Source organism: Orbicella faveolata, unplaced genomic scaffold (assembly GCF_042242905.1).
Source record: "Orbicella faveolata isolate gen_17 unplaced genomic scaffold, um_ofav_v1 contig_1, whole genome shotgun sequence".
In the NCBI taxonomy this organism is placed as follows: domain Eukaryota; kingdom Metazoa; phylum Cnidaria; class Anthozoa; order Scleractinia; family Merulinidae; genus Orbicella; species Orbicella faveolata.
This window is the reverse complement of record NW_028301536.1, coordinates 9,633,671-9,647,603: the sequence shown is the minus strand read 5'-3', so window position 1 is coordinate 9,647,603 and position 13,933 is coordinate 9,633,671. Positions and strand designations below refer to the sequence as shown.

General features: G+C 37.4%; 1 protein-coding gene across 3 annotated transcripts in view; it reads left to right on the top strand.

Annotated features, from left to right (window-relative positions):
* LOC110056277 (fidgetin-like protein 1) overlaps positions 1-12,876 on the top strand; it is a 205,724-nt gene extending 192,848 nt beyond the window's left edge. For all 3 annotated transcript variants that reach the window (XM_089288354.1, XM_089288350.1, XM_089288359.1), the window contains 2 exons: positions 152-246; positions 12,675-12,876. In XM_089288354.1, the coding sequence (XP_089144480.1) occupies positions 152-246; positions 12,675-12,797 (218 nt within the window). In that variant the 3' untranslated portion in view covers positions 12,798-12,876. The remainder of the gene's footprint in view (positions 1-151; positions 247-12,674) is intronic.
* The last annotated feature ends 1,057 nt before the right edge of the window (positions 12,877-13,933 follow it).

Genomic DNA, 13,933 nt, shown 5'->3' with positions numbered 1-13,933 from the left:
AATGTAGTTCGGATTTCTTTTTCCTTCAGTTGTTAGGAATGCATGTGACCAAATTAATTGAGGATCTCTGATTAGAAAGCAAGTGTTGTTGTTTGTTTCTTTACCTTGAGCTTAACATAAGAGATTTTAGTATGTTGTGATTATTTTGCAGGTTATTCAGGCTCAGACATGGCAAACCTTTGTCGAGAAGCTGCTCTTGGACCTATAAGAAGTATTACTGATATTCAATGTATTGATGCTGACCAGGTATCATAATTTTATGGATGCAATATATTTGTGGTCTCAATGTCACATGCACCTCCCCTTGCTTGTTGTCATATTGAATTCAATGTTTCTTTCCATGCTATTTCTGGCTCTTGAGAGATCGTGAGGAACAGCTAATAAAAGAGTGATTCCTCATTAAACTTGTAAGTTAATTGAAGGTCAAAAATGGTAAAATTTAGAGGTATTCAAATCAGGTAAGTCTCAAAGGAGTGCTATTGTTTTCGCTATTGTTTAATTAAACAAAGAACTGTATGCATAATAAATGTATGGGGTTATATGGAAATCTTTCCATGTTTTCTTTTCAGTTCTGTATGTTTTTATTTCTAGCTTCATATGTATTCATGTTATCTTTCCATTTTCATTCGAGTCAGTTTATCGTCCGTTACCCCTGTAACATTTTTGGTTCCCTGAACCTCGCCTTTCCAGCATTTGGTAAGCCGTTTTAGTTCATCGTTTTTTTGTATTTTCTTTTAGTTTTCTGCTCTTTTCGGTCATTTATTTTGTAGTAATTCATTATTACAAAATGAATTATTTAGATTTGAAATAGATTTAGATTGAAATAGACTTATTTACACAACTACTAACATCACGGCCGTCGGCGTTGTGAAACTGGCCGATATCCTGCACAAAACTGCAGAGTAACTTCAGTCTACGCTTTCCCTTACTTTAATCGGAATAAATACACTCCTTTGTATTTTCTGAAGTGATGTAGCAATTTTCGAAGTTTATAAACACACAAAATAGCTTAGCATGAGCTATTAAATATACAAACATCAGGGTTAACATAGAATATTTAATTTAGAAGCGTAGTCCCGATGAGATGCTTATCAGATAACGCGTGTGACAAATACGTTCGCTTTAAGGTAGCTCAATCGGAGTTTTGAGTAACAATACCGATCAACTTTGAGTGACTAGACCAGCACCATTATCAATCCAAACGAAAATCGAACGTCACTAGTGTGCTAGAGAAAGATGAAAGTTTCAAATAGGATATATTTCAGCAAGATCTGAGTTACCATAGCAACGAAATTACACCATACCCCATTTTACATAAGACCGAATAACTTGCCACCAGGGATATTTTGGAACACAACGTCAGGATCTCGAACTTGACATAGATGGCTTAATGATGGCAAAATTTTAAAAAAATCTATAGGAGCGTTTTCGAGAAAATTACGAGTGAAGTTTCAAGGTGTCAAAATACAGCAAAAACAAAGCTGTTTTAAATGTTATTGCCAATTATGTCCACAAGACTTGACTAAATGGTATTCTGGTCTTAAAATGAATCTTAAAACATATCATTACCTCAAGTGAAATTCTCGGAGAAATCGCTCCGGTTGACTTTCAGAAACTATGGCTTGAATATCAACTGGTGTAGGCTGTTGTTTTGCTTTTTATCAAAAATTGCCCCTAAAATTCTTAAATTGGGCGGGAATTAAAAACCACTCGAATTTTTTTTAAAACTTGGCTCTCAGTGAGATTAATCCATATTCAACATAATACCGGAGTTTCAAATAAATTGAAACATTTTAAGGCTGCTAATTTTCAGCGTCAACTAAGGAAAATATTGCGCTGATTTTCACTCATGTTGTTTGTTGTCTTCATTATAATTTTCTTTTGTCTCGAATCACCATGCTATTATACATTTCTGTACATCACGAACTCATAAAATGCACGATTACTTTCTGGTGATTTTCCGAAGCATGCTAAAATATCCCGAGCTAGCACTACAACAACAATAAAATATATGTCTTGTTTATGTTTATGTTAAACATCAGAACAAGACATGCAGCATAGGGATTTTCAGCTTGCGCTCACCGCTTACCCTCGGCGTGGCTGCGTTAAAGTGAGATGAGAGAAAGTGTGACATATTTTATTGTTGTTGTAGTGCTATCTCCGCAAATTTTAGCATGCCTTGAGCATGCCTCGAGCACGCCTCACCCTGGTGCAAGTGTGATTTACATTGTATTAAATGAAACCAAGCATATTCTCTTGTTAAAACGAAGTGAAGAATAAAGCGAGATAAATCAAGAAAAAAACAATAGTAAGGGAGGCAAAATGAAATGTTTCCTCTTATTATTGACATCTTCTAGTTGTTTGTTTTTTAGAGCAATTTGCTTGAGTGAGTCAGTTCTCTCCAACCTTTTTGTTGTGTTTTTATATGAACACTGACTTACAAATGTACACAATGTTTGCTGAAAATAGCACCACACTCAATTTCAGGGAATCATTTTTCAAACATTTTCCCAATGGGAGGGGGCGAACCCCTCCGTACTCTCCCCAAACGATGCGCAGTGCGCATCATGCCCAGCCGCTCCGCAGCAAGTTTTGACTAAACCTTTGCCACCTAGTTTTTGGAGTGAACCTGCTACTCAAAAACCAAAAAAAAAAACCTGGGACTCCGTTATTGATGTTGTTATGTATTTAAAAAGCAAAACATCTTGACACTACGTGTACAAGTTCACTTGAAATGTGTAAACAGTGCCGAGCTCAGTGAGTTAAAACTCTGTCTCACATAAGACAAGGCCCAAAATGCTGCACAAAATAGGGTTAAATTGAGAGATTGTTGTTGTGTTATGTCCCACAGGGATTAAAACCTAAATAAATAATTATTATTAGAGGATATTAATATTAAGTAAGTAAACAGTATTCTGCCATAAATTTCCCGCTTAAAATTTATAACGACTTGGCCACCTTCCCACTTGTAGCAATTCAACTCCCAGGTACTGACATTTAATAACAACACTCCAACTGAATGGAATAAAACTAAGCATAAGACACAAGTACGCCTTGCGGACCTATTTTTTGGTTAATTAGTAGTTGGCATCAAAACACCTCAAGTGTTGCACCTAAATAGGTTTAATGAGTATTTTTTGTGTTCGAGAGAACACAGTTCTTATCGGGTAATGGGGAAAAATCGAGTGTATCTTTCTTTCTATGGACACCAATTTGCCCCCCACCCCCACCCCCCCAAAAAAATTTAGGGGCGAATGATGTCGTCTCCTTGTTCGTTATGTGCTTTCTTTCGAGAGTTGTGCAGTATTGCAGACTTTCGAGTGTCGAGGCAGCTCACTGTGGACCGCAGCGAATAAGTTGTTTATTTAAAGTTTGAAGTTAGTTCGTAAACAAAATGATTAATAAATTGTCCTAGTTTTGGGAATCGAACGAACCGATCATATCCAAACTATTATATGTCGAATAGGAAGTGCGAAACGATCAAGCAGATATTTATAAATGACAAGTCTAAGTCTTTACGCTGGGCTCAGAGACATTTGTAACACTGAGATCTTTTTTTAGGTCGACTGCCGGTCACAGTTTTGATCATTCAATATGACCGACAATACTATTGACAATTTTAGGACATCGCACGAACCGATCATAACCATAAACCACGAGTTTGTGACAGCATGACAATTTAATTTTCATTCAAGTGAGTTTCATATGTATATTAATTTTGATGTACATGGATTCTCTGACACAGATACATATACCGTATCTGCGAGGGAACATCGATCCACAAACGTCTCTGAGCCGAGAGTTTTACTTGAGATCTATAAAAATCTGCTTGATCGCTTCGCACTTCTTATCCGACATATACTAGTTTGGATATGATCGGTTTGTTCAATTCCCTAGTCTCGGACTGCCGGTCACTCAGTGCTTTGAAAACCCACGGTGAAAACCGTGACCGTCAGCCGACCTAAGTGTCAAAAACCATGGTCTCACTCTCCCAAGCGTATTAAAACCAAGCGTTAGACTTGCGATCTGTAAAGCTTTCTTGATCACTTGACAGTTCCTAATTGGCATATCATACTTTGAATTGGGTCGGTTCCTTCTATTCCTTAAATTTGAGAAAAATATGAGACTACCAGTCATAATTTTGAAAACTTTGACTGCTGCCGATCATTTAGCCACAGTGTAATAATATTGTCCCAACGAGCGCTCACAACTGTGTTATACAGAGTTTCAACACGATAAACTAGTAATAATCATCGATTAGCTGAGTGCGTTCGAGTCAGTACAATTAAAAGCATTGGATACTGCCAGGATAATTATATTGTCACACCACATTCCTGCTTTTGACATTTGCTGTGTGTAATTTTGGCCAGTATCATCCACCATACTCTGAACATAATGTTCTGTACTCATTCCAGCCATGCGAATTTGCAAGTTCAAATCTGCAGTTTTATAGGGCTGATATCAAACAGACTTACAGAAAACAATCACCACCACCGCTACCACAAACATCCTACGGAATTTAAGGCTTTCATTTAGGCAACCCCAGGCTGTCTCCATTAAAGTGCCTATGAAGTAAAAAATTAATTGCTGCTTATTTGAAAGGCTTTTCAAAGTGAAGAAGAATGGCGTTTCCCTTTTTGGAATATCCTTTTTTCATTCTAGAGATATTTCCGTTTTTGGATTATGCAAATGAAGAAAGTGATGACGTCATAGGTGGTTCCACTTAAACGGCAAAACACTGAATCAAGAATATCTCTAGAAATATTGGAGCAGTGTTCTTCAAACTTGGCACCACAAATGTGCATCACAAAAGAAACAGAATGACACCCTCTGTGTTGTTGCCATGGCAACACTTTTGGCTCCAGTCTCTTTCTGTGAAAAACCAAATATGCCAATTTGCAACCCTTCGAAAAGGGACAGAGGGTCTTGCTCGGAACACACATGATTCCCATATTGTCTAAACTCTCCTCATTAGATTGTTGGGAGTGGATGATCCTTGTTTAAGATAAAATCTGGTAATTTAGTTTTAATTAAAACAGGACAAGTGGCATAACCGTTGTCATGCGACGGTGCGATGGGTGTTGTTTTGTTTCTTTTGTGATGTACATTTCTGGTGCCAAGTTTAAAGATCACTGCTTTAATATTTCTAGAGATATTCTTGATTGAGTGTTGAACTGTTTTAGTGGAACCACCTATGACGTCATCACTTATAATACAAAAATGTAAATATCTCTAAAACGAAAAAAGATATTCCAAAAAGTAAACGCCATTCTTCTTTACTTTGAAAAGCCTTTCAAATCAGCAGCAATTATTTTTTACTTCATAGGCACTTTAACATCTCCAAGAAACAAATCTCCTTTTAAACAATTATTGCAATAATTTCCAGAATACATCTAATATTTGCATGGAATCTATCACTGAGCTACATAGATTTTCAGAATAAATATTTCTCTTGAAGCCCAATTTATGTTTGCTGATTTTCATGACCAACTCATATTTTGATAGTGTTCACTTCTATACCAATAGGACACTTCATTGTGCAGTCAAACCTGTATATAACGGTCACCCTTAGGAAATGGCCAGGTGACCGTTATATACAGTGTGACCGCTGTACACAGTTTTCCTTTAAACTCCCCGTGAAGTCAATAAACAGTATTTCTATTTGCAAATAATCACTCGATTTACGTTTTATTGACAATAACAAGTAACAGCAACGCAATAAACACGATAAAAAAAGGCCCACAAAATGTCCGTGGTGTACTTTAAGGGGGATGCAGTATACTTGGATCTAAATTTCCTTGTAGGAAAAGCTGTTAACGTGGCAACATGGATTTCAAGAAGAAAAAAAATCGGTAATAGTTTTCTAATATTTCGGACCTCGAAGCTTGATTTCATGTAGTATGTCATTAACTTCACTCAGTGCGAAAGAAAGTTCTTCATGTTCATGTATTAGTAATTGTGTTTACTACTAATATTTGTATTTAGTACCAATATTTGTATTTTTGTGAGACCCCTGCCTTCGTGGCTGTTATTTAACGAGCTGATGAATAAAGCTCTCAATTATTCGTTAATCGTAACCCAATTTCGTGACTGTTGTATACAGATAAAAGATAATGAAATTGTGGATTCAGGATAAAGGGTGACCGCGTCCGTTATATACAGGTGACCACTAAATGCAGGTCAACTTAACAGTAAATATAAGGGATGATTTTTGGGAAGTTGTTCAGTGATCGTTATACACAGGGTGACCGCTATATACAGGGCCGTTATATACAGGTTTGACTGTAATAGGCCCTTTGCAGCTAAGCCATCACGTGACCCATTTTTCATAAAATTATGGGCTACAACTTAAAGAATGCCAGAAATGGAAAGAGTGCATCGAAAATATCAAAGTGGCCAAGTTTGAGGCCCCCATCATTAAAGAAGGAGATTTTATGACGCTCCAAATTTTTAAAAGAATAAGAAGATTTGTATGGAAAAAGTTGTTGGAGAGCAAGGTCTTGCTCTCCAGCAACATTTTCCAGACAAATCCTCTAAATTTTCTGAAAATTCAAACAGTCATGTAAACTTACTCTTTAATTCAACGGACCTCAAACTTGGCCATTTTGGTATTTTCGATGCACTCTTTCCATTTCTGGCATTCTTTAAGTTAAAGCCCATAATATAAAAATTTTATAGGAAAAATTTGGTCACGTGACCCCAGCTGCAAAGGGCCTATTCTTACACAAATTCGTGATAAATGAGGTGTTTGGCACACTATTCATAAACTGGTAAGTTAAATTAGTACACACAGGATCAAGTTCGCTTATTTAAGAATCAATAAAGGGCCAAAATATTAAAAAAATATATCAACCAAAATACTCAACCTGATGTGTAAAACTTTTTAGAAAACAAGAAATGAAACGAGTTAAGGGCCAGTGCCCATAACTATGGACCAAACAACGGCACAAGTCAAAAAATCGATTTTGCTCATTTTTTGCCCATAGATTGGCCCTAGCTAGTAAACAAACGGACCAAAGTTAGTTTCTGCTAATGCAGCTTTTTTGGGGAGAAATTTCCGAAAAACGATTTTTTTCCGATTGGGCTCAAAAGCTACTTCCGGTTTTGCTGAATTTTCCGAATATTTGATTGCTTCGCGCTCCACAGAACAGCTACTTGAGAATCTTTCAATGGTCTCTACATTCAGCTCAGGTCGTCATGGTATGACTGAGTGAAAAATAAAATAAATCGAGGTTTCGTTTGACCCCGAAACGAGATCGAACACAAACGCAAAATATTACGATGTGTTTCAAACGAATTATAGCACTAAAATATCACCATATTTTTCTATGGGCTATAACTTTAAATGCCATAAAAACACTTTATACAGGTTAACTTTACACCCACCTGTTTGAAAATCAAAGAATATCTCTGGGCAAATGGTTTTAAGTCACCCGCCTTGGCCTGTGCATCTCATAAATTTTTCCCTGTACCACCGTGAGAATGTAAACAATTGCGTGACACTGGCGATAACCCTGAATACATAATTCATTCCCAACAAACCGCAGATGGCTTTCTTAGAACATTTGGGTGAAAAAAGAAAAACATAATGGACCACTTTTAGCTTTAATATTTTGAAAGTCATCACTTTGGAAATTTCGTTAATTAAAAGCGTCAATTAAAAGCAATTTACTCGGAGCTCGGGTGTTACTGCTATGTCGTTTTAGGCTGTCATTCTTTCTTTAATCATTTTAATTACAAGAACAAGTTCTAGAAAGAAAATCGTCCTAAGTTCATTTGTTAAGCGTAATGACAAGTTGATATTGTTGGTTTGTAGCCTTACGTGATCTGAAGGAACATTACAGTGATTAAATTTGTATTTGTTAATTTCGACAGATCGATTTTCGGTTAAACCTTTTTATTTGTACCAGCACATTTACTGCTTTTTCTCCTGCTAAAAAGTCGGAAAAAGTAAAGTAAACAAATCCTAAAAGTCATAAATAAGAGGCATCGACAGTGCGAGTGTCTCGGTAAGCTGTTAATTTGAAGAATTACTGTGCTGGACGGATTGCTTTCCTGGTCACCCACGTACTATACATAGTTCATTGTGTGCGAATGTTTCTGTTTCAAACAACTGAAATGCTCAATGCTTTTTTTTCTTTTTTTCTTCAGTCTTAAAACTTAAGGTTAGCGTTAGGCTAAACCCTAAACTGTTTTGGTGGCCAACCTATTTTTGGCTAATTGTTTAATCAAATTATATACATATTTCATTGAAATTCGCTCCTCTGTGACCGACTTCCGCGAACAAAACAAGATGGATGTTCGCTGTTCATTTAAGACCACAATCCTGGTCAAAAGTGTTGGGACAGTTACGGCAGATGACTTCACAGGCAGCCTCTCTTAAGACCAAAACCTCGCAAGCCCGCTTACCCCCCCTGTCAATGTTGATAAAAATCTTGAAGAAATCAAATCCCTGACAATAGCTTCAGAATAGCCATGTCTCAAGAATTGTTCGCCTCCTAGAACAGTATTCTCGAACTAAAGAGACGATAAGATAGATATTCACGTCTTATTCCAATAACAGCGATTTTTCAGCCATCGCGTTTGGTTCCAACACAACTGTCTAACCACTTTCTATTGTCCCTTTTTCCTTTTTTCCCACATCTGATCTAGTCTTCAGAATAGCTTCATTTTCATGCAACATTGCTAGGGGAGAGGGGGGGTCAATTGTACTTGCTTCTATTCATCTTTTGTTCTAAAACGTTAAGGACGTAGTTGAAATCGTTGGTTTTAGCACGCAAAAAGAGGAGGTGTCCCAACAACTTATGGCCAGGATTGTAGGTTTACACTAGAGGAAATTGTTCCGGATTCGTGATAAATCCGGAACGTTTTAGTGCCGGATTGATTTTGCCATTTACACAAAAGTGGACGAATCCGAAATAAAAACTCCCCGGTTTGGTCGTGTCTCCGGAGATTTTGAATCCGGAATTTAAAGTGGGAACTTTGAATCCGAAAACTTTTGAATTCGGAGAGTTTTGTCGTGTGAACGATTTTCTCTCGAATCCGGATATTTTTCCGTCTGTGATCTTTTGAGTTTGCGGTGGAACGAAAATGGCGGATTACACAATCCAGTCGTAGTCGAGTCATAGGCACATTGAGGGCCATTTGATGGCGGTCGCTGGGTGATTGCCTCGTGCTGTTTCAGATGTAGGTAATCACTTTTATAATGGGTAATGCCATACCCCTCAGAAACCCAATTTATACTTTACTGCGAAGATGACAACGATGGCACGATCGAAAACCTCGACGGTTTTCGACCCTAAACCCTAAATAAATACCTGGAGGGACCTGACATGATGGACAACTGTACCGTGGTCAGCGAGTTGAGAGAAAACTTCAGACTGTCTCAACCTACCCCTAGCCTTATTTTCGGAGGCATTTTGTTTCTCGTTGTCGAGGCAACAAACTGCTTGTTAACCATTCCATCATGAATGTTCCCGGAGTTATCGTCGTGTATAAACGGTTAAGAATCCGAATATCCTTTCACTGTAAACCCCTACTAATCCGAATACTCTAAAATTGATGAATCCGGGAACTCCTTTAGTGTAAACCTAGTCCTAGATCGACCACTGTAATGTTTATTTGTCTACCAGTGTTATGATCTGCAAATTTCAGTTAATTGATCAAACAACCAAAGTAGAAAAGATGGATTTTTCTCCCAGTATGATTGAAACTTAAACGCAATTTCTTCCTCGGCTAATTCAATTCAAGAAATTCCGGGTTTTCTAGCTGAGTTTGAGCGTATTGTGTAGGTACAAATTTTCTACACAGCTAGAAGAGCTGAGATGCCGTCACGCAGTTAGTAGTTTATAGAAATTATGGTATTTGTACTTGACTTTATTTGTCAGTCAATGATTCAATTGCCATACTAAACCATAGAGGATTGGTTACGTGTATCTCTAAAACTGCCACCGTATTGTAAGTTATCAATGAAATCAATAGAATAAACAAGTGTTAAAATCATTTCCCGGAGTACTGTAGTAACGTTCTTTATCATGATTGTCGTGGGTGTTGCAATGCAAATGAAAAAACATATATATTTATACTAACTTAAACAAAAACAAAACAAAAAAACATTTTCCATTATTTTATCCACACAACGTTTCAAAAATTGCTTTCATCGGATTGCTGGAAATGAATATTTTACTCGAGAGTGGCTATCCGCGTCACGCAATTGCTTACAGTCCAACGGCAGATTTTGGGCAAAATCTATGAGAAACACAGGCCAAGGCGGGCGACTTGAAACCATTTGACCAGAGATATTTTTTGATATCCTAACAGGTTGGTGTATATTTACCCGTAGAAAGTGTTTTTATGGTATTTAAAGTTACAGCCCATAGAAAAATATGGCGATGTTTTTATGCAGTAATTCTCTTGCGACATACAGTAAAATTTTGCATGTCAGTTTTATCTCTTTTCGGGCTCAAAACTAACTTTGATTTATTTTATTTTTCACTCAGTCATACCACGAAGACCTGAACTGAATATAAAATCCATTGAAAGATTCTCAAGTAGTTGTTCTGCAGAGCGTGAAGCAATCAAATATTTGCAAAATTCAGCAAAACCGGAAGTAGATTTTGAGCCCAGTCGGGTCCAGATCGTTTTTGGCGTATTTCTACCAAAGAAAGCTGTATTGGCAGAAACTAACTATGGTCCATTTCTATTCTTACTAGGACCTATCTACGGACAAAATACAAGCGAAATCAATTTTTCAACTTGTGCCATTGATACGCGATTTAGGTCCATTTTTATAGGCATTCACTCTTAATTATTGACTTCGGAGGACAAAACGGAAAATTTCCATTCCAACATTTGAGAAAACAACGGAAAATAAAAGCCAAAAGAAACAAGTAAAAGCCAATCTGAAAACAAGAAATGAAATAATTTCTTCGCCGCACGACGAAATATTACAGCGCAGCGAAAGAAAGATGAAAGTTGTAAATCAAAAACACGGCAAAAATAGGCAATTTGTGTTTTGAGATCAATCGTATTTCAACTGTGTTAAATTAGTGGCCACTTAGTTCTTTTCTCAGCACTTCTGTAGTAGCTGAATAAGGCTCGTTCCAAACGTCGCTCCACGCCGAACCTAACTAATGAGTTAAGTACGGCAGAAGAGCGACGTTTGAATCAGTTTGGTTCGGCAGGTTAGGTTTGGTGCGGCAAACAACATTGAATTTGGCAGGGTCTGTCCCATTATGTGACGTTGGAGCGGCAGCTGACTCATACAGCGTTCTCATGTGTCGAACCTAATGCATAAATTACTGTAATGTATTTTTCACATAACAGGACTCCTGATTGGCTCAAAATTGAGTGGCATGACCAGTCATGCATGAAACTCAAAGTCGTCACCAAAAATAAGGACAAAATACCAGTATGTCTTCGATTTATGAGAAATGGGACTGTATAAGCGAGTTCTTTCAGCACAAATTCATTTTTTGCTTTTTCTTTGTGATAATAGCCCAGCTTATGAGATTTCCCTTCAACAAGTCGAATTAACTTGGAGAAAACCTGTCTAAATACAAACAGTGAACCTTGAGTTTGAATTTGCTTCCCTAAATATTGCTAAAACGGCGAAATGTTAGTCACAGCTTTTCTATTTGGACAGAGTTCTTGAATTCAGAACGCATATTTTCTTGTTGAAAATTGCTACCACCGGCTTCCCGAATTAAGTTCGACGCAAGTACGCCATCTGAACCAGCCATCGCTCCAAAGTCGCTCTAAAGTCGAACTTTATCAAGTTTGGTTCGGCAAATGAGTGGAGTGGCATTTGGACCGGGCCTAAGACTCCAAAAATATATTTGAACAAAACTGAATATAGCGCGTGGAGGTCGCCGTAAATTAAATATACAGAAATCAAGCATGCAAGTTTCTGTTCACTTTTAAAACCTAAATTCCTAAATACGTGGAACCAAATGAAAAGAACAAAAGGAAGTTCAATAACAATAAATTTTCATTCACGCCGACGTGAAGAAACCTATGTAAAAGCAAAAAAAAGTGTTCAAAATTTTCGTAGACGTGCTTCGCTGCACATCAGCATGTTCAAATTAATTCTTCACGCTAAAGCGAAAACTTGAGTTTTTGTCGATAACTTCTCCAACTTTTACACAAACATAATTGGCAATGAATAATCAAATACAGGAGCAACAAATTAAAACAACAGCCATGTTTTGGCGAACATAATTGAGAACAGATTAAACACTAAGTAACATTAAAAACACCAGTGAAAACATTAAAAACCGCAATGGCAAACAGCATAATAAAATTCCAAACTTAATTTTGGCGGTAATCACCCCTCATATGTATGCACATGCTTTGCGATCAATTCATTTTTTTTTGCCCCTGCTGGAGGGAGGCCTATTTCATGTTTACCTAACAGCTCAGGCACATAATGTTGTTCCTAGAATTTATGCTTTTCTAACATACCAAACCTACTAATACTCGAACGCACTCTTTAATGTATGATTACTACTAGTTGTAAAGTAATGATTGTTGTAAAATACGTGGTCACACAACGTACAAACTCCTCAAAATCCTTTTTAACACCCTTGTCATCTGTAATACTTGCACATGTCCATTTCAGATATCACGAGCTCGCTTAAAGAGCCTTTGATGAGACGTGTTTTGGTCTATTTCAGGTTCGACCAATTGTCTTTGAAGATTTTGATGAGGCTTTACACCAAGTACGCGCTAGTGTCTCCGAGAAAGATCTTGATTTGTACATTCAGTGGAATAAACTTTATGGAAGTGGGGCAAAATAATAACTTCAATCGACATTTCCTTTTATGGAGTTACAGCATCCATAGTTTTCAATTTGAAATAAAGGACTTGGAACAGTCATTTTGCATTTTAATGTGTCGTTTATTCTTGGTTTTCATGTGAAATTAACTTCATTTCCTGTTAAAATAACATTTCTGCCACACCTTTGTCAATTGAATCTCTCTGAATTGGCTGCAAACCATCAGTCCTGTAAACTGTTAATATGTTCTTGATTCCCTATTTTTACTTATATCTAGCAATGCGATGCAATGTCAGTATTAAGATAGGGGCTGAAAGTAATTACGAGTGACTGTGACATTCTTGCGTTGTACTGTTTTCGTTCCCATTGCAAATCACGATATCCCGAAGGGACAAATAATTTACATTTTTGGCGTGCATATTTATACAGATTTAAGAGCAACGGTTTAGTTATTGCAAATCCGATCGAGCAAATTATGCATCGTATACGTATCCAGGATCTGCTCTGTTCCAACTTTGTCATTCTGGTGGAATTTCTGTAAGTTGTGTTTGTTATGGTTTTCGTTATTATTTGCCTCGCTTCATTTATTGTGAGATTATGCAATATTACTAGTAATAGATGCTTATAGGGACCGTAACCAATCAGGAGGCAGGGATTATACCACGTGACCCTAAATTTCCCATACATTCTCTTAAAATTTAAAATCCAAGATGGCCACTTTGAAAATCAAGATGGTGGCGGTTAGGGGTATGACGTCACGCGCATGCCCAAATAAGGTGCAAGACAGGAAGTGAGTTTCACAATTGATTTTATTGATTACAGGAAGTAAAAAATTACATTGGTGTGTATCCGTACGGAAACGACATGAAAGTGTTCGGGTCTATGAAACGTTTGTCGAAGACGAGTCCTTAGCATTTTGTCCGTGTGATGACTTTGAGGTGTTTGGTGGCGGGGTTTCTCCAGAAGAAGTTGGGGTTGATGACATTGATATTCCGTCGTTCATCCTCGAGAGGTTGTGTGAGTTCGTCGAGGAGATTTTGTCGCGTGACGTCATAATTCAGTTGCCTTTATCCTCGTACATTGAGTGAGAAGCCTCGTACTTTGCAGCAGACTTTGCCTTGGTTGGTTCTGTATCCATAATTTTTGGGTCCAGCGGCG